Source organism: Equus asinus, chromosome 14, assembly GCF_041296235.1.
Source record: "Equus asinus isolate D_3611 breed Donkey chromosome 14, EquAss-T2T_v2, whole genome shotgun sequence".
In the NCBI taxonomy this organism is placed as follows: Eukaryota; Metazoa; Chordata; class Mammalia; order Perissodactyla; family Equidae; genus Equus; species Equus asinus.
In genome coordinates, this window is record NC_091803.1 from 30,601,653 (window position 1) to 30,626,752 (window position 25,100).

The following is a 25,100-nucleotide window of genomic DNA, read 5'->3' on the forward strand; positions in this document are numbered from 1 at the left end:
GAGTGTACCCGAAGCTGTCTTGTGTTAAAAACCTCCCCAGTCCCTTGCTGTATGTACTTATTTTTCCATTTCTCCTCTTCCCCTCACAGCTAAATACTTTCCAGAGAGTGGTCTCCACTTCCTCACTTCTTGGTCATTTCTTTTTTTGGTAATAGCTTTATTCAGATATAATTCATATACCATACAATTCATCCCTCTAAAGTGTACCATTCCATGGTTTTCAGTATATCCACAGACTTGTGCAACCATCACCACAATCATCTTAGAACATTTTAAGCACCTCAAAAAGAAACCGTGTACCCTTTAGACATCACCCCTGAACCTCTAGTCACCCCAACTCCTAGAAACCACTAATCTACTTTCTGTCTCTATAGATTTGCCTCTTCTGGACATTTCAGATAAATGGAATCATACAATATGTCATCTTTGTGTCTGGCTTCTTTCTCTTGGCTTGATGTTTTCGAGGCTCATCCAGGTTGTAGCACGTATCAGTCCTTCGTTCCTTGTTATGGCCAAATTCTATTCCATTGTATGAATACACCACATTTTGTTTATCTGCTCAGCATTTGATGGACATCTCAGTTGTTTTCACCTTTTGTCTAGTATGAATAATGCTGCTGTAAACATTCACATACAAACGTTTGTGTGGACATAGGTTTTCATTCCTTTGGGGTACATACCCAGGAGTGGGACTGCTGGGTCATATGGTAACTCTGTGTTTAGCCTTTTGAGGAACTTCCAGGCTATTTTCCAAAGTAGCTGCACCATTTTCCATTCTCACCAACAGTGTATGAGGCCTCCAGTTTCTCCACATCCTCACTGGCGCTTGTTATTATTATATATATATTATGTTATATGTTATATGTTATATAACATAACATAATATATATTGTGCTATATATTATATATTATATATGTCACTTTGATTATAGACACCTGCTGGGTATGAAGTGTCGTGGTCACCTTTTAAGCCACTGCAATCTGGTTTCCCCACCACTGTACCATTCCCTGTGGCCCAAGTCACCAATGACCTCCTTGTTGCCATATCCAGCAGTCCCATTTGGTCCAAACACAACTTGACCTTTCACAGCATTTGACCCTGGGCACCCTTCATCCTGGAAGCCTTCCCTTACCCCCACCCACCACCGCTGAAAATCAATTCACCAAATGAACAATTCACCAACCTTCTCTAAGCTTAAAGTTTCTCTGCCACTCTCCCAGTCATTTCATACGTAAATAGGCAAACTTTCCCTTAAGTCCATTTTTTAATATCTTCTCTCTGTATTTTTCTTCGTCTTCCTTCTTTTCATTTTGTTTTTTCATGAGAGCAAAGTACATGAAAGGGACAAGAGATAGACAGAGTTCTGGAAAAAAGTAAACATCATTTAAGGGAAAGCTTGCCCATCTGCAAAAATGCTGGCTCTGTCATTCCCTAGGAGTCTGACCTGGGCAAGTTATTTAATCTCTCTGTGCCACAATTTCCTCATCTGAAGAATGGGGGTGGGATTACTGACATTATCCTCACGGAGAGCAGAGGGATGGTAGAGTACGGTAGGAAGAAGACAAAGCTAGGGTTCCGGAGACTTGCGTTGAGTTCAGATTAAGTTAAGCCCCATGGGATCACCTGAGGGCCTCAGTTTCTTCATCTGTGAAAGAACGGGTTGGATTAGAAGATGCCCATTAGGAAGACTTCAGTAAAAGTGGGGACCATATTCTGGACTCCTCACTCAAGGACTGAGAACCTGGAGTCACATAATGTGATATCTGTATTATTCTGCTGTCTTTCTGTCTACAAGGCTCATAACCTTTCCCCCGGCTCTTATTCAAGGTCTGTATAAACTTTTCGTAGTGGATGTCTGCGGGCTTTGACTGCCCAGCATCAATTCCCTATTTTCTCATAACAACACCTCAGTTTTTCTTGGAGAAATGACATTTCTCCCACTCTTGGTTCATGTCGTTTGGGTGGGACTGTGACCCACATCTAAGCCATTCACAATAGTAGATCCCATTGGCCACAGTGATGGGCTCAAGGATGAGCACATGACCCAGTGTGGACCAAGGACAGTAAAGTCTAGGACCGTGGTTGGAACTTCTGGAAAGAGAGACTCTGCCTCCTCTGCATGGGGCACCCTGAGGAGGTTAGCCTGGAACTGCCAGTGCTCCCTCATGAAGAGAGCCTGCCTGAGAGCAAGGCCAACTCAGAGGGCAGCAGAGCTGAGAGGTGAAGAGCCAAAGATGTTCCTGATAGCATAATTTCAGCTTCTGGATCCAACTGTGCCTGAACCAGGCATACACCTAAAACTATTCAATTACATGATCCAATAATTTCCTTTTTTTAATTAAGGTTATAATAGTTTACAACATTGTGAAATTTCAGTTGTACATCATTATTTGTCAGTCATCTTATAGATGTGCCCTTCACCCTTTGTGCCCCCCTACACCCCTTCCCCATGGTAACCACTAAATAGTTCTCTTTTTCCATGTGTTTGTTTATCTTCCACATATGAGTGGAATCATACAGTCTTTGCCTTTCTCTATCTGGCTTATTTCACTTAATGTAATACCCTCAAGGTCCATCAATATGCTTGTGAATGGGACAATTTTGTCATTTTGTTATGGCTGAGTAGTATTCAATTGTATATATATACTGCATCTTCTTTATCCATTCACCAGTCGATGGGCACTTGGGTTGCTTCCACATCTTCACTATTGTGAATAATGCTGCAATGAGCATAGGGGTGCATAAGTCTCTTTGAATTGCTGATTTCAAGTTCTTTGGATAGATACCCAGTAGTGGGATGGCTGGGTCATATAGTATTTCTATTTTTAGTTTTTTGAGAAATCTCCATACTGTTTTCCATAGTGGCTGCACCAGTTTGCATTCCCACCAGCAGTGTATGAAGGTTCCCTTTTCTGCAAAACCTTTCCAACATTTGTTTTGGTTTTTTTTTCTGTCTTGGTTATTATACCCATTCTAACAGGTGTAAAGTGATATCTCAGTCTAGTTTTGATTTGCATTTTCCTGATGATCAGTGATGTTGAGCATCTTTTCATGTGCCTGTTGGCCATCTGTATATCTTCTTTGGAGAAATGTCTGTTCATATCCTCTGCCCATTTTTTGATAGGGTTGTTTGATTTTTGGTTGTTGAGTTGTGTGAGTTCTTTATATATTATGGAGATTAACTCCTTGTTGGATATATGATTTGCAAATATTTTTGACAGATGGTGAGTTGTCTTTTCATTTCAATCCTGTTTTTCCTTTGCCTTGTAGCAGCTGTCTAGTCTGATGAAGTCCCACTTGTTTATTCTTTCTTTTGTTTCCCTTGTCCAAGAAGACATGGTGTCTGAAAAGATCCTTTTAAGACCAATGTCAAAGAGTATACTGCCTATATTTTCTTCTAGAAGTTTTATGGTTTCAGGTCTTACCTTCAAGTCTTTGATCCATTTTGAGTTTATTTTTGTGAATGGCATAAGAGAAGGGTCTACTTTCATTCTTTTACTCGTGGCTGTCCAGTTTTCCCAACAGCATTTGTTGAAGAGACTTTCCTTTAATGTATGTTCTCAGTTCCTTTGTCAAAGATTAGTTGTCTGTAGATGTGCAGTTTTATTTCTGGGCTTTCAATTCTGTTCCATTGACCTGTGTGTCTGTTTTTGTACCAGTACCATGCTGTTTTGATGACTGTAGCTCTGTAGTATATTTTGAAGTCAGGGATTGTGATGCCTCCAGCTTTGTTCTTTTTTCTCAGGATTGCTTTAGCAATTCTGGGCTTTTTGTTGCCCTGTATGAATTTTAGGATTTTTTGTTCTATTTCTGTGAAGAATGTCATTGGGATTCTGATTGGGATTGCACTGAATCTGTAGATTGCTTTAGGTAATATGGATATTTTAACTATGTTTATTCTTCCAATCCATGTGCACGGAAAATGTTTCCATTTCTTTATGTCATCATCAATTTCTTTCAGAACAGTCTTGTAGTTTTCATGTATAGGTCTTTCACTTCCTTGGTTAAGTTTATTCCAAGATATTTTATTCTTTTTGTTGCGATTGTGAATGGGATTGTGTTCTTGAGTTCTCTTTCTGTTAGTTCATTATTAGTGTATAGAAATGCTACTGATTTATGTAAGTTGATTTTGTACCCTGCAACTTTGCTGTAATTGTTGATTATTTCTAGTCACTTTCCAATGGATTTTTTAGGTTTTTCTATATATAAAATCATGTCGTCTGCAAACATCAAGAGTTTCACTTCTTCATTGCCTATTTGAAATCCTTTTATTTCTTTTTCTTGCCTAACTGCTCTGGCCAAAACCTGCAGTACTACGTTGGATAAGAGAGGTGAGAAGTGGGCACCCTTGTCTTGTTTCTGTTCTCAGAGGGATGGCTTTCAGTCCTTCCCCTTGAGTAGGATGTTGGCTGTGAGTTTGTCATACATGGCCTTTATTATGTTGAGGTACTTTCCTTCTATACCCATTTTATTGAGAGTTTTTATTGTAAATGGCTGTTGGATCTTGTCAAATGCTTTCTCTGTGTCTTTTGAGATGATCAGGTGGTTTTTGTTCCTCATTTTGTTAATGTGGTGTATCACATTGATTGATTTGCGAACGCTGAACCATCCCTGCATCCCTGCTGTAAATCCCACTTGGTCAGGGTGCATGATCTTTTTAGTGTATTGCTGTATTGTTTGCCAATATTTTGTTGAGGATTTTTGTGTCTACGTTCATCAGCAATATTGGCCTGTAATTTTCCTTCTTTGTGTTATCCTTGTCTGGCTTTGGTATCAGGGTGATGTTGGCCTCATAGAGTGTGTTAGGAAGTGTTGCATCTTCCTCAATTTTCTGGAATAGTTTGAGAAGGATAGGTATTAAATCTGTGAATGTTTGGTAGAATACTCCAGAGAAGCCGCCTGGTCCTGGACTTTTATTTATGGGGAGGTTTTTGATTACTGTTTCAATCTCTTTACTTGTTATTGGTCTATTCAGATTCTCTATTTCTTCTTGATTCAGTTTTGGGAGGTTGTAAGAGTCTAAAAAATTATCCATTTCTTCTAGGCTGTCCAATTTGTTGGCATATAGCTTTTCATTGTAGTCTCTTATAATCTCTTGTATTTCTGTTGTATCCATTGTAATTTCTCCTCTTTCATTTCTAATTTTATTGGAGTCTTCTCTCTTTTTTTCTTAGTGAGCCTGGCTAAGAGTTTGTCAACTTTGTTTATTTTCTCAAAGAACCAGCTCTTTGTTTCATTGATCCTTTCTACTGTCTTTTTTGTTTTGATTTCATTTATTTCTGCTCTAATTTTTATTATTTCCCTCCTTCTACTGACTTTGGGCTTTGTTTGTTCTCCTTTTTCTAATTCTGTTAGGTGTAGTTTGATAGCACTTATTTGAGATTTTTCTTGTTTGTTGAGGTGAGCCTGTATTGCAATGAATTTCCCTCTCACAACTACTTTTGCTGCATCCCAAATGAGTTGGTATGGTGTGTTTTCATTTTCACTTGTCTCCAGATAATATTTGATTTCTCCTTTGATTTTTCCAATGATCCATTGGTCGTTCAGTAATATGTTGTTTAATCTCCACATCTTTGCCCCTTTCCCAGCTTTTTTCTTGTAATTGATTTCTAGTTTCATAGCATTATGGTCAGAAAAGATGCTTGATATTATTTCAGTCCTCTTAAATTTATTGAGGCTTGCTTTGTTTCCCAACATATGGTCTATCCTTGAGAATGTTCTGTGCACACTTGAGGAGAGTGTGCAACCTGCTGTTTTTGGAGGGAGTGTTCTATATATATCTATTAAGTCCATCTGGTCTAGTTTTTCATTTAATTCTACAATTTTCTTGTTGACTTTCTGTCTGGATGATCTATCCATTGATGTAAGTGGGGTGTTGAGGTCCCCTACTAGTATTGTATTGTTGTTGATGTCTCCTTTTAGGTTTGTTAATAGTTGCTTTATGTACTTTGGTGCTCCTGCGTTGGGTACGTATATATGTATTATGTCTTCTTGGAGGAGTGTCCCTTTTATCATTATATACTGCTCCTCTTTGTCTCTCTTTATCCGTTTTTACTTGAAGTCTACTTTGTCTGATAGAAGTATGGCAACACCTACTTTCTTTTGTTCACTATTAGCTTGGAGTATCGTCTTCCATCCCTTCACTCTGTGTTTGTCTTTGGGGCTGAGATGTGTTTCCTGGAGGCAGCATATTGTTGGGTCTTGTTTTTTAATTTATCCTGCCACTCTGTGTCTTTTGATTGGAGAATTCAATCCATTTACATTTAGAGTGATTATTGACATGTGAGGGCCTAATGCTGCCATTTTATTGCTAGTTTTCTGGTTCTCCTGTGTTTCCTTTGTTTCTCATCCCATATATTTCAGACTACCAATTCAGTTAGGTTATTTTCTATGCTGGTTTTCTTAATTCTCTCTTTATTTATAATTTGTGTCTCTGTTCTAATTATTTCTTTAGTGGTTACCATTTGGCTCGTATAAAACATCCCATAGATGAGATAGTCACATCTTATTTCTTCTTGTGTTGTGAGTTTGTGGTTAAAATCACAAGATTATATTTATTCTTCATGTTTTCCTTCCCTTTATCCTTAATGTTATAATTAAGCATTTGCTAATCTGTTCTGATGGAGAGCTGCAAATTTCTGATTTTGTCTATCTACTTATCTTCTTGCTCAGGGTTTTGTAACCCCTTTTCTTTTTCGTTTTTTTTTTCCCAGGTATGGGGGCCTTCCTGAGAATTTCTTGTCAGGGGGGTGGTCTTGCGGCGATGAACTTCTTTAACTTTTGTTTATTTGGTAAAGTTTTTATTTCTCCATCATATTTGAAGGATATTTTTGCTGAGTAGAGTATTCTTGGCTGAAAGTTTTTGTCTTTCAGAATTTTGAATATATCATTCACTCTCTCCTAGCCTGTAAGGTTCCTGATGAGAAGTCTGCTGACAGCCTGATAGGGGTTCCCTTGTAGGTTATTTTCTTCTGCCTTACTGCACTTAATATTTTTTCTTTGTCATTGACATTTACCAGCTTTACTACTATATGCCTTGGAGTTGGTCTTTTTACAATGATAAAGTTTGGAGATCTACTGGCTTCTGTCACATGGATTTCCAGCTCCCTCCGCAGGTTTGGGAAGTTCTCAGCTATTATTTCTTTCAACAAGCTTTCTGCTCCATTCTCCTTCTCTTCTCCCTCTGGGATACCTATAATCCTTATGTTGCATTTCCTAATTGAGTCAGATATTTCTTGGAGAGTTTCTTCATTTCTTTTTAGTTCTCTCTCCTCCTCTCTCTGAAGCATTTCTATAATTCCTGTCCTCCAGACTGCTAATTCTGGCCTCCATAATATCAGCCCTACTGTTTTGGAGTCCAGATTTTTCTTTATCTCATCCATTGTGTTTTTCATCTCCAAGAGTTTTGACTGGTTTTTCTGTATAGTTTCAAGCTATTTTGTGATGTAGCTCCTAAACTCATTGAGTTGCCTATCTGTATTGTCTTAACTCATTGAGTTTTTTAATGATAGCTATTTTTAATTCTTCATCATTTAGGTTATAGATTTCTGTGTCTTCAGGATTGTTTTCTGGGTACTTGCCATTTTCCTTCTGTTCTAGAGATTTCATATATTTTTTCATACTGCTTGATGGCGTGGATTTGTGCCTCTGCACAGAGATAGAATTTGGTTACCACTTCCACTTGCTGCCACTGAGGGGAGGGGGCAAGAACTGTGTAATCTGTGCCCACCAGGATCCCCATCAGCTGTTCCTGACTGAGCCTGGGCCACTCCTTGGGATCACAGTGGCCCTGTGGGGTTTCCCACCAACTGTGGGAACAATCACATGGGGACTTCAGGTTGCTGCCGCCTGCTTCCTCAGGCCCACCTAGACACACTCCCCGCTTAGGGACTGCAGCATTGTTATGGGCTCTTGAGGCAGCTGGGAGCTTGTTCGCCCAGACTCACAACTCCACTGCCATCTGGTCCTAGGTTGTACTAGCTGTTGTGCTTGGGTTGGGGCCTCCCCACTGGGTCTGAGCCTGTGCTGCTCCCTGGTTCTGTGGTGGGATTGTGGACTCTCCCACTGGTTGAGAGAGTGATCACACAGGGGCTCAGGGCTGCTGACACCTGCTTCCACAATCCTGCCCGTCGTACTGTCCCTTCAGGGCTGCTGTGCTACTGTGGACACTTGTAGTAGCTGGAGGCGCTTTCGCCCGAGCTGCAGATATGGCACCATCTGTTCCTAGGTCACCCCAGTCTTTGTGCTTGGTGGGCGGGGCCTACCCCACCAGGACAGAGCCTGAGTCCCTCCCTGGAGCTGCACTGGGACTGTGGATTTTCCCACTGGACCAAAGAGCAATCACAGGGGCTCAGGGTTGCGGTCACCTGTTTCCACAGTCTCACCGAGGTGCATGCCCACCCTCAGGGCCATGGCAGTGCTGTGAGTGCTTCATCCAGGAGAGCAGTCGCTCTCAGTTACTGGGCTGTCTGGAGGCCGGAGAGTTCTCACCTATCTCCACCTCCTCCCCACGGGTAGTCCATCCACCTTCCGATGTATAGCAGTGTGGGTCTCTCAGGCGTCCTGAGGTGCTGTATGAGTATCTTCCATTGATCAATGAATGTCCATTTAGTTGTAGTTCGAAGCGGGAGAGACAAAGGGAACTGCTCACTCTGCCATGTTGCTGATGTTATCCCCTCAGTAATTCCCTTTTTGAAACAGGAATTTCGAAAATGTTTGAATGGGTTTTCTGGCACTTGCAATCAGGTGAGCAGTAGCCAAATAAACTCCCTCTCCCAATTCTGTTCTCTCCACTTCCACTCCCACCCATATACAACCTGAGTGAATCAGAGGGAGGGGAGATGCTGAGTTAAGAGGGACTGTGTAACGGCATGCAAAACAAAGAGGTTTTGCATGATATATGTCTTGGCCAAAAAATAGACATCCTGGAGACAAAATGAGGTCAGTATATTGTCTGTTTCCCCTACAGTCCTTTGGAGGAAAACACACGAAAAATAGGATCTTCCAAGTTGCCATCATCATATTGGTCTTTTCCTTCTTCTAAATCATTTTTAGACTTAGAAAGGGCCTTTTGGGACCATAAAGTGACATAATTAATAAAAGGGGGAGCTGGCAGTGGTCACAATGCCTAGGCTCTGTCAAGTCCTAGACACAATCCTCTAATTTGGTGTTCCCCACAGTGTAATTTCATATAGGGTAGGTGCTTACAGACATTAACTGGTGCAACATCTCAAAAGGAGAAAAGTGCTCCCTTTCCAGTGCTCAGTCAATCCTGCTGCCCCTCACGGAGAAAGTCTGTTCAGTGCTAATCAGTTTCAACACACACTCAGCTCCTTTGTTAACCAAGAGAACAGGCCCCAGGCCCAGAGCCTTGGAAAAGCAACATACCTAGGCAGGATGTACTGACACTGTTTTTTTTTTTTCATTGATTTTATTTTTATGATTACCTTTACTTAAGACAAATGATATTGGTTCCCTATTTACAGTAATTATGTCATATTTACTTTAAAAATAGATATTTTTAAGTAAAAGGAATGATTCATTATAAAGAAAAATGTGAAGTAAATAACAGTACAGGTGGTGTATAGATGTCTCAAAAAATTGTGAGGATGATACACGAATGATTGAAATTTGAGAGACACTGTTTTAATCAAACGATCTCTAAACTGCACAGATTTTTTTTCTTTTTGAGGAAGATTAGCTCTGAGCTAACATCTGCTGCCAATCCTCCTCTTTTTGCTGAGGAACATTGGCCCTGAGCTAACATCTGTGCCCATTTTCCTCTATTTTACATGTGGGATGCCTGCCACAGCATGGCTTGATAAGTGGTGTGTAGGTCTGTGCCTGGGATCCAAACCAGTGAATCCCAGGCCCCTGAAGTGGAGTGCATGAACTTAACCACTGCACCACCAGGCCGAGAAGATTTTAAGCTTCTCTTCCAGACTTTGCACACCAGCCTGTCCTCCCACCCCCACCGTCCACCACCTTTCTCTCCTTTCTCATGTATTACCTCCTTGAATTCTCACAACAGCCTCTGTGGGGCAGGGAGGGAGTTAGCGGGTAGGGGGAGCACTCACAGGTTCTTGAAGGCATCCTCACGCAGGTCCTGGGGGAGCCTCCCTGTGACGTCCAGCTGGAGAAAGCTGCCTGAGGACCCCCTCAGCAGCCTGCCCAGGATCTCTACACACTCGAGGGAGTTCAGCACCTGGAAACACCTCTCGAGCGTGATGAGAAACAGGCTGCGGTTCACACCCGGGCTCTGCAAGGCTTGTTCCCGAATCTCTCCCAAGTCAATAATGATGTCTTCCAGCTCCTAAAGGAATGACAGAAGCTGGGGCTGTCCTGAGAGCTGCCTCTTGATTTGGAAGCCCTAGGAGGGACCACACTTAGCAGCAGTGGGGAAATTCAGGACCACTGTTTAACACCATGCAGCTATGTCAAAACTTCTAGAAGTTTCCATCGGCTATGGAACAAAGTCAAGGCCTTCACCTGCTTCACCCATACTAGGCAACTTCTTGCTCTCCAGATACACCATGACTGTCATACCTCAGGGCCTTGCTTTACCTGGAATTCCCTCTCCACCTCCTTCTCCTAGCAAAATGCAGCTCATCCTTTAAGGCCAAGCTCAGTCATCACCTAACTGGCGAAGTCTTCTCTGAGGTCCTCTTACTTTGGTCAACCAAGTCTCCATCCACTATGTGCTCCCAAGAGCATCTCGAACCAAACTCTATGACGCATCAGAGATACTTATGGGCCTGTCTTTCCTCCAGGCCAATGGTTCTCAATCCTGGTTGCACATCAAAATCACCTGGAAGGCGATCCCCTAGCACTGCCAAATAGAGTCTGATTTAGTTGGTCTGGGGTGGAGCCCTGGCATCTGATTTTATTGTGCAGCTGGGGTTGAACCAGGAAAGTCCTCGAGGCCCAAGCCAAGTGCCTAGTGGAATGCCTGGTACGCAGAAGGCATTGAGAAATGACCGGTTAGAAGGAATGAATCCTTTGCACCACAGAACCCAGGAATGCCGACACGGTTTAGTCACAATCCGACTAGTCCCTCTGTCCTTCACCCGACACACCCTCAAGAATAACAGCTACCATTTACTGAGCAGTGACTACACACCAGGCACTGTGCCAAGCCGAGAGAATTATCATGTAATTACCTCATGTAATTCTCACAAGAGTCCTATGGTTAAGCCCCATAGGTCCGAGGGTCAGACATTCCTAGGTTCAGATCCCAGGCCTTATCCCAGGGATAATCTACTTATTATCTACTTATTATCTGCATGTCCTTGAGCAAATCACTTATCTTCTTTAAGCCTCAGTTTCCTCCTCTGTAAAATGAAGACACAATCCATGCCTACCTCTCAGATTTGTATAGCAATTGAATGAGAGAAGGAATGAGGGTGCCTGGTTCCCACTCAACAAATGTTTGTGGCCGAGTGGTCAAGTTCACGCGCTCTGCGGCAGCGGCCCAGGGTTTTGCCGGTTCAGATCCTGGGGGCAGACATGGCACCGCTCATCAGGCCACGTTGAGGCGGTGTCCCACATGCCACACCACAACTAGAAGGACCCACAACTAAAATATACAACTATGTACTGGGGGCTTTGGCAAGAAAAAGGAAAAAAAAAAGATTAAAAAATCTTTAAAAAAAGAATGCAACTTAGGAGTCCTTAGGCAGGGCTCTTTGGTAGAATTTAGGGCATCTGTGAACATTGGGGGGAAACTGCATCCTCATTTTGACTGCCATAAAACTGACACCCGGCACCTCCTTCAGCGATGAACGTCTGCGACAAGCCACTGCGGCAGTAGCAAGACCTTTGATTTGTCATCAACAGAAATCACGGACACTTCCATGGCACGTTATGGTTGTCACAGATGTCTTGAAATCCTGTTTACACGCAACACTTCCTCAAAGTTCCAGAAGCTATTAGACCCGCTGTTAAATCTTGTTATTGGATGTGTTCAAGCAGCATACAAATCACTCCAAATTTGTTTGTTTTTACATATTTTGATAAATGTCTTTCAATAGCATCGGCTTCCTTCACAGCCCTTTGTACTTTATGTTATAGACTAACACGTTAGTCTGAGAAGGGCTCCACCAGACACCAGAAGAGCTCACAGCTGGAGTCGAGAGCCCAGGTTCCAACCTCAGATTTCCCACCTTCGAGCTGTGTAACCAGAGGTTTACTCAAGCTCTCCAAGCCTGTGTCCTCATCCACATACTGGAATGCTGAGATTCTAACTCTTCTCATGTCAGAAGGTTCTGGAGAGCATTCAACGGGCCCATGTACGTTAAACCCCTAGAATACTGTCGGCAAACAGGGCCCACAGGCTAAATCTGGCCCACTGCCTGTTTTAGTGAGTAAAGTTCTATAGAACACACCCGCATTCCTTCATTCACCCGCCACCTGTGCCTGCTTTCACGCTACAACAGCAGGATCAAGTAGTTGTGACAAAGATTGTATGGCCTGCAGAGCCTAAAATATTTACTCTCGGGCCCTTTACAGAAACAGCTTGCTGGCTATTCCCTTAGAATAGGACCTGACATGTAGCAAACCCGCAATAAACATTCATCGAGATCACTTTCATAGACCCCCCACCCTCATTTTCACCATACCTTTGCATTGTATTTACTATTCTTTACTTCATAGTTTTCCTTAAACTGACTCTTGTTTAAACTTATATCCATTTCAAAAGGAAACATTACAAAAGGAAAACTACACCACAGGTTCGATGTGTCCATCCTATTTTAACAACAGATATTAAAATAAATCTATGCATATTAAAATGTTTAAAGGGTTCAACTCCTTTTGGGAAACCCTGCTCCACGCTAAAGTTTCTCTGAAAAAGAAAACTCTAAACCTCACCTTTCTGGGTCCCGAGGATTTTCTGCGTCTCAGAGGCTTGCTTTGCTCTTATATCACCAACCCCCTTTTGTGGAAATTATCTGTTTCTGTTTTTTGTCTCCCCTCCGGACCGTAAGCTCCTTGAGGACAGGCTTTCATCTCTGGAGCCAGTGTCCACTGATGCACGGTAACTATCCATGGATGTTTACCAAGCCAAACTATTGGAAGCTCCTCGGTACCCCTCGTTTCTTAGTCCCCGTAGGAGATGAATTATAAAGCTCTCCATTTGAACTTTGGAGAAAGCGAGTGAGAAAACCTGGATCCCAAAGCTCCCAGGAGAGTTGCGGAGGGAGAAAAGGAGAGGAACAGATAAAGAAGGGCCCAGGCCTGAATCAGGCTCAATTCACTTCAGCTCAACAAATACCAACTGGCCCTGGACTTCTCGTATTCCCAGGATGCCAAGAACGCCTCACCAGAGGGTCCTTCTTGTCTTCTAAGAGGCACTTCATGGCGGTGCGGAATTGCTGAGCATCTGTCTCCCTCAGGTCCTCCAGCAGCTTCTGGGGCCAGTACAAACGCTGCTCCAGGTGGTTTCCCATGACTGCCTAGAGATGGGGTGTTGGGAGAGTCAGTGAGGACAGGACAGGAGCATGTGATCAGCACCGTGGCCTGCAGCCCAGCAGGGCTACCCACTTCCCTGCAGAGACCAGAGCTGGCAGCCTGCACACACTTTTGGATTGGCTGGCTCCAAAATTTTTCATTAGCTGCCAACATTTAAAAGTCAGGGGATGCCTCACAAAAATTTAGATTTCCAATTTCTCTTGGAAAACACAAAGATTGGCAATGCCAGGCATGCATCTCCTTCCTGGTGATAATCAGCAGGCTGAGGGGCAGCTGCTCGCTATAATTACTCTCCTGCTCACCATCCACCCAGCCAGCCAATTTCTCCATGGCCTGCCTGGTCCTTGTGGGTGACTGAGGTTTCAAGTTCAGAGCAGCTGGCTTCTGCCCGGAAAATTTACTACCCCCAACTGGGCACTGCTCAGACCCCATCCCATGACCCCAGCTACCAGTGCAGGACAAAAATTCAGGCAGCATGAACAAATTCCCCATGGCATCCCCCCCAGGGCGAGGAGCACAGGCCTGTAGTCTCCCCTAAAAGAGATTTCCTCTGCTATCTTGGGAATTATTTTCTCAATCTCCCTTAAATAGAGGTGCTCTAGAAAGGCAGCATAGCATTATGTCATGGGCAAAAGGTGGGCTCTAGAATCAGACAACCCATGTGCAAATCGCCACATTGCCACTTACTAGCTGCATGGCCTTGGGCACATTACTTAACTAGGGTTGCCAGGTAAAATACAGGATGCCCACTTAAATTTGACTCGCAGATAAACAACGAATAACTTTTTTAGCATAAGTATATCCCAAATTTTGCATGGGACATACTTACACTAAAAAAAATTATTCGTTGTTTATCTGCAAGTCAAATTGAACTGGGAATCCTCTCTTTCTATTTTCTAACCGAGCATAACCTGTGGGCCTCAGTTCTCTCAGCTGAAAAATAGAGACAATAGTAGGACTTACTATGTAGGGTTGTTATGAGGATTGAATCAGTGTGTGAAGTATTTTCAATAGTGCCTGACACACAGTAAGTGGTCAATATGTATCAGCCATTATTTTCTATTCTGAATGAGCTGAATAATTATTTACTCATTGTCTCTCCCCCTAGAATGAAAGGCCCACATGGGTAGTAACATGACTGCCTATTCTCTGAGTCTCCAGTGTCTAAAACTGTGCCTGTCAGAGAGTAGATGCTACATAAGTAGATACTGAGTGAACAGATGTATACCTACATAGGAAGAGACATAGTGAGTATATCTACTAATCAGGTTAAAATATACACATCTCATGAGAAACCTACTGCTAGAGAGAAAAGGAGCAGCATTACTTCTCTTTAGGATGCCACAGACTGATGAACAGGAGAAAGAAAGCAGAAGCCATGGGGTCAACAGCCACCTCCAGTTAGAGGGTGACCTGGTAAATGGTTAACAACCAGCTCTCTGAGTGTAGTTCTCATGTGAATGCTGTTTGATATTTTTGTTTTTATTAAGAAAGAAGCAAAAATTGAAACAAGAAGGATGTATGCCGTAACTTGATTTATCAATGATATGAATTCTTTGCCAAATCAGATAATAGTTCTTGAATGCTGAAAGAATATTTCCTCAATGTTCTTGGCTAGTCACAGTGTAATAGTAAAGACAGAATACACCACACTGGGCTAATGGTCATGTTAATGAGGCATGTGCTGTCCAGGTTGCCACAGTCCCCACCATGCCCTATCGCTTCCTAAGGCAATATCCATCACCATCTGTTAACATGCTTGTGCTACTGGTTTTCTTATAGTAGAGTTAGAAGGGACGAAAAATATTTCTTGGACTTGTGATTGAGAGACTGATTATTATACCCAAAGATCCACTCCCCTGCTGTTCCTTTTATCAATAGAATCCCACAGGTCTTTGCTGGGTGCATGGCCTCTCAGAAAGGCCTCTCATCTTACTCCTCTGCAGGAAGACGTGACTATGGACTATGAGCCAATGGAGGGAAGCAGAAGGAAGTGTACAACTTGCAGGTCACATCCTTAAAAGAGAAGATGCTCACCCTTCACTTCCTCTTTCCTCCCACCCCCTCCCTTGGGTTGGAGAATGAATGTGCTCTTTCAACCATGCATGCAACAACTTCCTAGAGGATGAGAAAACAAGAAGAGAGAAGGAACCTGGGCCCCTGGGCCACCTTTTGAAATAGAGCTCCCTCTCCTCTCTGGATCTCCCATCTAGTTCTGAACAATTACATGAGATAGAAACAACTAAACTGTTTGAACTGCTGTCATTTTGGGTCTCTTTGTTACAGCAGCTCAACCTATACCCTAATACACCATGTCTCCATCAAAGGTGGAAAAATGAAAGGTAGAAGAGCTTGTATCACGTTTCAAGAAAAACTGGAAAGAACACATTGTGTGTGTATGTGTGTGGAAGTGAAGACTAGCGCTATACCTAGCCCAGTCCCCCAACTTACCTGGCTCCTGAGTTTGCAATCCCTGAGCACTGAGAGAGGAACATATATGGATGATCTCAGGTACACACCTGCAGGCTGGGGATGGTGAAGGCAACATTCCGTGAATTCAGATAGGCCAGGACTCTGCGGGACAGGTCTGCCGTCCACACGTGGGAGCTTCAGTCCAAGACAGATGGGAGAAGGTCACGATGACAGTTCCTCTACGATGAGTAGTTCCCCTACTAGCTGAGTGACGAGGGGACCGGCGTTCAGAGAGGATGGTGGGATTGGGCTGGGGATGCTAGAAACTTGGTGCTTGGAGGTAGGAGATGTGTTAACCTGGCACAGTGGTGTGGAGTTTCCAATTCTAGGAATCTGCCTGGATCCCACTGTCTCAAAGGCAATGATCAACTTCTGAGCTGCGTGCAATGCAATATTCTCATTCTCATAAGAATCCACTACAATTAACTGCAATCCAAACGGATTGCCTTAGGAAGATGTGCTAACTATATTAAGTTTTAAAAAAGATGCTGTGTATACCCTGAGAGGCTGGAAGAGCATTGTTAAGAGTCTGGGCTTAAAATCTGGATTTCAATCCTGGCTCTACCACTTAAGTGTGTGGCCTTAGGCAATTTACTAAATTTTCCTGTGCCTCAGTTTCCCTTTCTATGTAATATAGCTAACAGTTGTGAGGATTCAATTCATTCACACATGTAAAGTGTTTAAAACAGTGCCCAACACATAGAAAATGCACAGTTCAATTCATAACAGCCAAAAGCTGGAAACAACTCAACTGTCCAACAATGGGTGAAAAGTTAAACAAATACAGCATAGCCATTCAACGGAACACCACTCATCAATAACAAAGGAACAAGCCGGATTTTTGCTTCCAGATATGATGGAATAATTGGCACTAGATTAACCCTCCTGCTGGAAGCAATTAGAAAATGTTTTATAATCCCATTTTTGTTATAAATAAATAGATGAATGAATAAATAAATAAATACTTTTTTAACCGGAAAGAATATATCCAAAACTATCAACTGGAGTTACCTCAGGGAGAGGAGTGTCTGTGGGATCTTTCACTCTGGCATAATTGGGAGGCCCTGTCATGAGGCTCCAAGGCTCCCATTTTTCTCCTTCATGGTACTTATCATATTAGAATTATCTGCTAATATTTGTCTTTCCACAACACCGTCTAGCACCCTGCCCCATATCCCTGGTATCTAACACCAGCCCGTATACAGTAGGTAACATGACAGTGAGCGCAGAGGGCCCTGGAGCCAGGCTGCTGGACACATACCCCAGCTTCACCACTTCCCAGCTGCGTGACCTTGATTCCCCCTCCCTGTGCCTCAGTTCCATTATTCTGTTCAATAGGATAACCATCGCCCTGTCCCCAGAAATGCTTGTGAGGATTACATGTGCTTCTGTGCATCGAGCACTTAGAATAGCACCTGCCACACAGTAAGCACTCAATAAATGCTAGCTCCTGTGCTAGCGCAGAGAGAAACACAAGTTTGTGGAGCAAATGTGTCTACTTTAAAACACTTGTGCCTTGGTTGACAGTTTTTGCAATGAGTACGTATTACTTTTTACAATTAAGAGACTTCCATTAAGAATTTTTTATAAGAATCTATTCCATCCCTTCCCCTCCCCTCTAGGGAGAGTTACCTTTGAAACTGTATGAGATCCAGTAATGCTACAATGGGAACAAAATGAAAAGACAACTTAAAAAGGAATCATTCCAGAAAGATCACAGTGCATTCTGTTTGAAATTCTTAGAAGCAGCAAGTGGGGACAGGGTGAGTACATTACCATTCAGATAGCTTCCATCTATTATTTCTTCCTAAAAGGCAAAGAGAGAACGTCGAGCATAACATCCAAAAATTGGCAGTTCCAGTAGAGGGGATTTTGATTAAAAGAAAATGGAATACTCACCGCCATTTTTTGCAACAATGGATGCAAATCTGCAAGAAAGCCATTGAATGTATAACTAGAATTGAATTGTGTGACTTTCAAAAATACAAACATAGGTTAGGAAAAGAGCCCCCAAAAAGGTCACTTGCAAAGGAAAATTTTAGTGAATTTTAATTATACCTGTGCTTATATGTACCCAGCATGAAAAAACCTGTTTTGAAACACCTTTTTAGAATAATCCTGAAAATCCTACACGTGTGTGCACATATACGAATGCACACATGCACACACACATCCCAAATCACTTTCCAGCATCATGTACCTAAATTGATCTGTCCCCACTCCGTTCCCTAAGATGTCTGGAAGCCATGACAGATGGTTCTTCCCTTGGGACTTACCCTGCCTGGAATCTGGAAGGGCATGACTTGCCACTCCATGGCTGAGGAAAAGGAACAGGAAAAGGGAATATGTCCTGGCTTCCTGAGACATTCTCCTGTAGTTAATTCAAGCATAGAAGCGATTCAGGTTTGTAGTTTTTACTCCATTTAAGAACATTCAGAAGACAAAAGGGCAAGACAGACAGACACAGAATCCCTTGAAGTTTTTAAAAAATAATTTTAAAATTCCACTTACTTTGCTCCATCTAAACCCCTATCCTAGTCTAAGACTCAATCATCTCTTTCCTGTTTAAATTCATACCCCTCCCCCCCAACACCCTCCCCACTCCCCACCCCCACCCAGCAGAGGAGCACTGGACTCCTCTGTTATAAGCATGGACTCTGTTATATCTGACAAGGGATTTATATCCAGAATATAAAAAGAATTCTTACAATTCAGTAAGAAGAAGATAAATAAGCCAATGGGAAAGAATGGAGAAAAGATATGAACTTAAACTTCATTAAAAAATACAAATGGCGGGGCTGGCCCCGTGGCCGAGTGGTTAAGTTCGCGTGCTCCGCTGCAGGTGGCCCAGTGTTTCGTTGGTTCGAATCCTGGGTGCGGACATGGCACTGCTCATCAAACCACGCTGAGGCAGCGTCCCACATACCACAACTAGAAGAATCCACAACGAAGAACATACAACTATGTACCGGGGGGCTTTGGGGAGAAAAAGGAAATAATAAAATCTTTAAAAAAAAAAAAATACAAATGGCCAAAAGCACATAAAAGATTATCAATATCACTAGTTATCAGGAACATGGAAATTGAGTCCACAATGAGATACCACTACATACACACTAGAATGGCTAAAATGACCGCCAATACCAAGTGTTGGCAATGGTGTGGAGCGCCATAAGGTTAAATATACAATACTCTATCATCCAGGAATTCACCCCTAGGCATTTACCCAAGAGAAATTAAAACATATGTCCATACAAAGACTAGTACAGTTTAAATGATAATAGCCAAAAATTAGAAACAACTTAAATGTCCAACAATAGGTGAAAGGTTAAACAAATAAGATATAAATTCAATGGAACACCACTTATCAGTAATAAAGGAATGAGATGGACTTTTGATTCCAGATATAATGGAGTAATTGGCAGGGGATAAAGCCTCCTGCCTTAAACAATTAGAAAACCAACCAAAATATATAAAACAAATAGAAAAAATATTTGAAGAAATAACGGCCAAAAATTTTTCAAGCTTGATAAAACTATAGACCCAGAGATCCAGGAAGCTCAACAAGCAGAAGAAACGTGAAGAAACCACACCAAGGCACATCGTAATCAAACTGCTAAAAACCAATGACAAAAAAAAATCCAACAAAGGAGTTGCATCTAGAATAAAGAATTCTCAAAACCGATCAGTAAAAAAAATAAATAAACGATTCAGTTAGAAAATAGGCAAAAGGTATGAGCAGACATCTCACCATACAGATGGCAAATAAGTACAGGAAAAGATATGAACATCATTAGCCATTAGGGAAATGAACATTAAAACCACAACACCACTATAGACCTATCAGATGGCAAAAATTTTTTTACAGTGATAAATGCTAAATGCTGGAAAGGACGCAAAGAAACTGAATCACTCATACATTGCTGGTAAGAAAATAAAATGGTAAAGCTACTCTGGAAAATAGTCGTTTCTTATAAAACTAAACGTGATTTAACATACAGCCTAGCAACTGCGCTCTTGGGCATTTGTCCCAGAGGAATGAAGACTTATCTTCACAGAAGAGCCTGCACATGAATGTTCATAGCAGCTTTATTCATAATAGCCAAAAACTGGGATCAATCCAAATGTCCTTCACCGGGTGAATGATTAAACAAACTAGTACATCCATGCCATGGAATACTACTCAGCAATAAAAGGAGCAAGCTATGGATATGCAGAAATTTTGACAGACCTCAACAGAATTATGCTGAGTGAAAACAGCCAACCACAAAGGTTACATACTATGTGATTCCACTTACACAACATTCTTGAAATAAAATTATAGTGATGGAGAAGAGAATAGTGCTTGCAGTGGGGAAAGGTGTGGGTACCCAGGGTAGCACGAAGGAGCCTTTTGGTCATGGAACAGTTCTGCCTCTTGAATGGGGTAGCTGTTACATAAATCTATACATGTGACAAAATTGAAAACTATATGCAAACACACACACAAAGTGCGTATAAAACTAGTGAAATCTGATTAAGCTCTACGGATGGTACTAACGTTAATTTCCTGGTTTTGATATTGTGCTATAGTGATGCGAGATGTAATCATTGGGGGAAGCAGGATGAAGAGTACATGGGAACTTGTCCTTTTTTTCTTTTTGCAACTTGCTGTGGATCTCTAATTATTTAGAAATAATAAAATTTTTAAAGCATCCAAAGAAAAAAAGGTACATTATGCGCACAGGAAAAGAAAGAAACTCATTTATGCAGCAACATGGATGAACCTCAAAAACACTATGCCAAGCAAAAGAAGAAAATCACAAAGAGTATATATTGCATGATTCCATTTACATGAAACTCTAGGATAGGCAAAATAATCTACAGAGACACAAAGCAAATCAGGAGTTGCCTGGGGCCCTACTGGGGTGCAGTGGTAGGAGTTTACTGCAAAAGGGCACAAAGGAGCTTTTTGGGGTGATGGAAATATATTTTGATTGTGGTAGTTGTTACACAGATACATACATTTATAAAATCTCATTGAACTGTACACTTAAAACAGACACATTTTATTGCGATGTAAATTACACCCCACTAACATTGATTTAAAATAGAAAGGAAAAGCATGAACTATGGAGCTAGACAGCCTAGTTTGAATCTCACCTCTACCACTTATTAGCTGTGTGATGTTGTACAAATTACTTAATCTTTCTGTGCTTCCATTTTCTCATCTGTAAGGTGGGGTCAATAATGGCACCCACATCATAGTGTCATATGAAGAGAAAATGAGGTAATAATAGAAAATCACTTAGAACAATGCTTGGCACAAAGAAAGCTCTATATATGGGTTTATTAAATAGGCAAATAAGCCAGACTGATGTTTTCAAAATTCAAATCAGGGGAAAGAACGTTCCAGAAAAAGGGAACCACAAGCGCAAAGGCCTTTGGTTATGAGGTTAGGAATGCAATTTGCATGTTCAGTAAGTCGCATGAGGATGAGAGTAATACGAGATGAGGTTAGGCCATTGTAAGCCCCAAGACTTTTGCTTGGATGGAGATGGGAACCACTGAAGGGGATATTAGCACAAGAGCGGGCTCTGAATTTTTAAAACTGGATCAATAACACTGATTGCCGTGTTGAGAATAGCCTGGAGGGGGGCAATGGCTGAAGCAGGGAGACTAGTCTAGGTTAGAGATGATAACAATGACTTAGTCACAGATCGCAGAGACGGTGGTGAAAAGTAATTGGATTCTGGAGGTATTCTGAAGCGGGAGCCAACACAGTGGATGTGGGGAATAAAAAAAAAGAGAAAACTCATAGATGACTCCAAAGATTTCAGCCTGAGCATCTAGAAAGATGGGAAATGGGGAAAACCATAGGAATAGCAGGTTCGAGCGAGAAGCCCTGGAACTCAGGTGTGGACATGCTAAGCTTGAGATGCCTGTTCCACATCCAAGCGGAGATGGTAAGTAGGCAGTTTGGTATCTGAGTCTGCAGGTGAGGGAGAGTTCCAGAATGGAGCTGTCTATACAGAGCACTCGGCATACATGTGAACCCATAACACTGGATGAGATCACCCAGAAAGTAAGCATAGGGAGAAACTGGGTGAGGTTTAAGGGCTGAGACCCAGGGCGTCCTTTTGTTAAGATGTTGGGTAGACCAGGTGTAACCAGCAAAATCCAGACTCTGGGAAACTCCCCAGAACAAACAACTAGTTTCTTCAGCAAATGTATTGCTAAGAGAGAGACAGGAGAGGAAGGAACTAGGGAATAAAAAAAAAAACGAGATAAATCAATCACTTGTAGCACATGGACTTTATTTGGATCCTGATTCCAGCAAACCATAAAAAACAAAACTATGAGACAATTGGGGAAATCTAAGCCCGGACTGGATATTAGAAGATTTCAAAGAATTATTGTTGATATTTTTAAGTTTGATAATGGAATTGTGGTTTTATTTTTAAAGGAGTGCTTACTTTTTTAAAGGAGCCGTGTTGGTTCGCAAACTGGCCCCACTGCACGGAGGCCAAGGAGAGATGCAGGAAGGAGGCAGAGCCCTGCAGAGCGGCAGACGGCAGCTCTAGTAAGCAACGCAGCTTACACAGGAGGCTTCTCTTGAGTGGCCACAGAACACTAGATCTCTGTGTCTCCACCAGAATCTTAAGAGTTCATATAGCAGCCTTAACTGGCTTCAGTTACCTACACTGTCCAGATAGTTTTGACAACACCTTACTCTCTTAAGGCTACGTCCTTGAAAACAGCTCCCACCTTGGGCAGAACATGCATTCCAAGGACAGGGGAAGGGTGAGGAGCCTCCAATTGCCGGGGTCCAGCTCATGGGTCAACGGGCAGTTACATTCTCTCAATGACCTTCTGCAACAGGGGGTCAGCAAGCTACAACCCAAGGGCTGAATTCAAACGGATGCCTGGTTTTGTGTGGCTCACACGCTACAAACGGTTTTTACATTTTTAAATGGTTAAAAAAAATGAAAAGAACAAATATTTCTTGACATATGAAAATGTCATGTATGAAATGTAAATGTTAGTGTCCATAAATAAAGTTTTACTGGAATACAGCCATGCTCATTCATTCAAGTACTATCTGTGGCTGCTTCATGCTATGACGGCAGAATTGAGAAGTTGCAACTGTGTGGTCTACAAAGCTGAAAATACTTGAGAAGTTTCAACTGTGTGGTCTACAAAGCCAAAAATATTTACTCTCCGTTCCTTTACTGAAAAGGTTTGCCAGCCCCTCTTCTAGAGCTATATCCTTACATATTTACAGGAGAAATGTCATGTTTGAGATGGCTTCAAAATGATACGGGATGGAGGAAATAGGTGGGAGGTGGGTATAGCTGAAACAAGGTTGGCTATGAGTTGACAGTTGAAGCTGGGAGATGGGTACATGAGGTTCATTATATTCTTGTGTGTACTTGTATATGTGTTAGAAATTTTCCACATAAACGACTTTTAAAAAGAAAAAGCAAAACAAAAGCGACTGCATGTTTTTAATAAAAGAGGGTAGACTGAAGAGAACAAACTAGGAAAGGAGGCTGCAAGGAGTGGTGCCAGAGCTAGACGGAAAACAGGTGAGGATGGCGTCCTGGAGGTCAAGTGCAGAGAGGGGAGGAGGACCACTCGGGAGCTGCTCCTGGGTCCGGTCGGATGAGGACTGGGAATTGCACTTCGCTCCACCTGACTCTCGGGCAGCCCACACCCCAATTGCAGGATGCCGCCCTCTTACAGGAACTTGACAGGAACGCTGTAAAGCACACCCAGGGATCCTCGAGATATTTGATAGGTGCCCCAGAACTCTTTAATACAGATTTCCCTGGTATTGTCTGGCTTGTAATCCAAATGGATTCTTTTTTTTGCAAATGGATTCTTTATCCCCCAAAGGGACTTCCACAACCAGCTTTGGAAACAGTTATGCTCATTTTACTGCCCTGGGCAGAAACAAATGGAAACTTTTGAAACCTCCAGACGAAAAGCCAAGCCTTCTAACAGGTTCTGAGTCCCTGATCCCAAAGGACTTTGCAGATGCGTTCTGCCCCACCAGTCCCACCCTCAGCTGTGTGTTCAGCTCTCATAACTCTTACTGGGTTTGGGGGGGTTGGGGTTTGGGGAACCTTTGGCGGTTTTTCTCCCTGCCCTTTGGTCAGCTGCCCTGCCTGGGGCACTGGCCTCGTTCACAATTCTCCAGTTTCCCAGACAATGAGGCTTCTTGTGCTCAGGGCTCCAGCGTCCTGCTAACCCTGTGGAGAGGTTTACGTTACTGAAACAGATGCCGCGCTTTCTGCTGCGCATAATGTCTGCGTTCCAATGAAACCCCAGCCCATGGCCAGCGCGGGATTTGATTTTAATTAAAAGCCCTCCAGGTCACTCTCTTTCAGGAGGCTGGCCAAAAGGATTGAAAGGACTGTCCAGGGCAGTGGCGACTTGGGAGCTGCTAGCTTTCCCACGGGCCCCACCCCAGCCCCCAGAAAAGGCTCCCCCCAGTGCAGACCAGTGGAAATCAGGCAGGCAAGGACTGCAAGGACCAAAATGAAAACAGCAACAATAACCACAAACCTGAAATGAACACGGTGTCCTGAGAAACTGCCCGAGTTTGGATGAGCATGGAGACCAACCATCACGGTTTCCTGGGACTGAAGGGTTGAGTTTAAAAACTGGGAAAGTCCCAGGCAAACCAGGATGAGTTGGTCACCATATGGATGAGAGACATTTCATCGTCTAGGAAACTTGCAAAGATGCCGGAAACTTGCAAAGACGTCGGCAGGTTCCCCCAGTGCTGGGACATCCCACCCCAAACACAAACCAACAGGTCACAATTACATGGAGTTTTACTGTCTGCAAAGCAGCTCCATTTAAGGTATGTATTCAGGATACATACATACGGACCTACAGATACTAACTTGGAGATTTTCCACAAAAAAAGAAACGTGAGACCATTTTCATTCCTATTAATGCACAATGGGCTAGGTCTTCTGGCTTGTAGAATACCAGGCTAATTAAGCTGGATTTGCATTTTATTTCAAACCTTGGTGTGGGAACAGCCCAGCTCGCAGGGGTTGCAGAAGTCAACGGAATGGGCACTTTCTGGACTGGAGGCATGGAGGCCTGAGCACTCGTCCTAGCTCTGCCCCAAGGGTGAGACTCCCCTTCCTCTCTTTTAGTCTCA

At 42.6% G+C, this 25,100-nt stretch overlaps 1 protein-coding gene across 4 annotated transcripts in view; it reads right to left on the bottom strand.

The window, feature by feature from the left end:
- The window catches only part of OTOA (otoancorin), a 69,474-nt gene that overhangs the window by 42,900 nt on the left and 1,474 nt on the right, over positions 1-25,100 (bottom strand). For 3 of the 4 annotated variants that reach the window (XM_044747329.2, XM_070484695.1, XM_070484696.1), the window contains exons 2-8: positions 18,217-18,311; positions 17,840-17,868; positions 17,717-17,747; positions 17,573-17,600; positions 15,988-16,075; positions 13,321-13,452; positions 10,078-10,313 (exon numbers count right to left, since the gene is read on the bottom strand). In XM_044747329.2, the coding sequence (XP_044603264.2) occupies positions 10,078-10,313; positions 13,321-13,452; positions 15,988-16,075; positions 17,573-17,600; positions 17,717-17,747; positions 17,840-17,868; positions 18,217-18,307 (635 nt within the window). In that variant the 5' untranslated portion in view covers positions 18,308-18,311. Of the gene's footprint in view, positions 1-1,184; positions 1,204-10,077; positions 10,314-13,320; positions 13,453-15,987; positions 16,076-17,572; positions 17,601-17,716; positions 17,748-17,839; positions 17,869-18,216; positions 18,312-25,100 lie in introns of those variants that run through there. The other variant, XM_070484697.1, reaches the window with a different exon arrangement.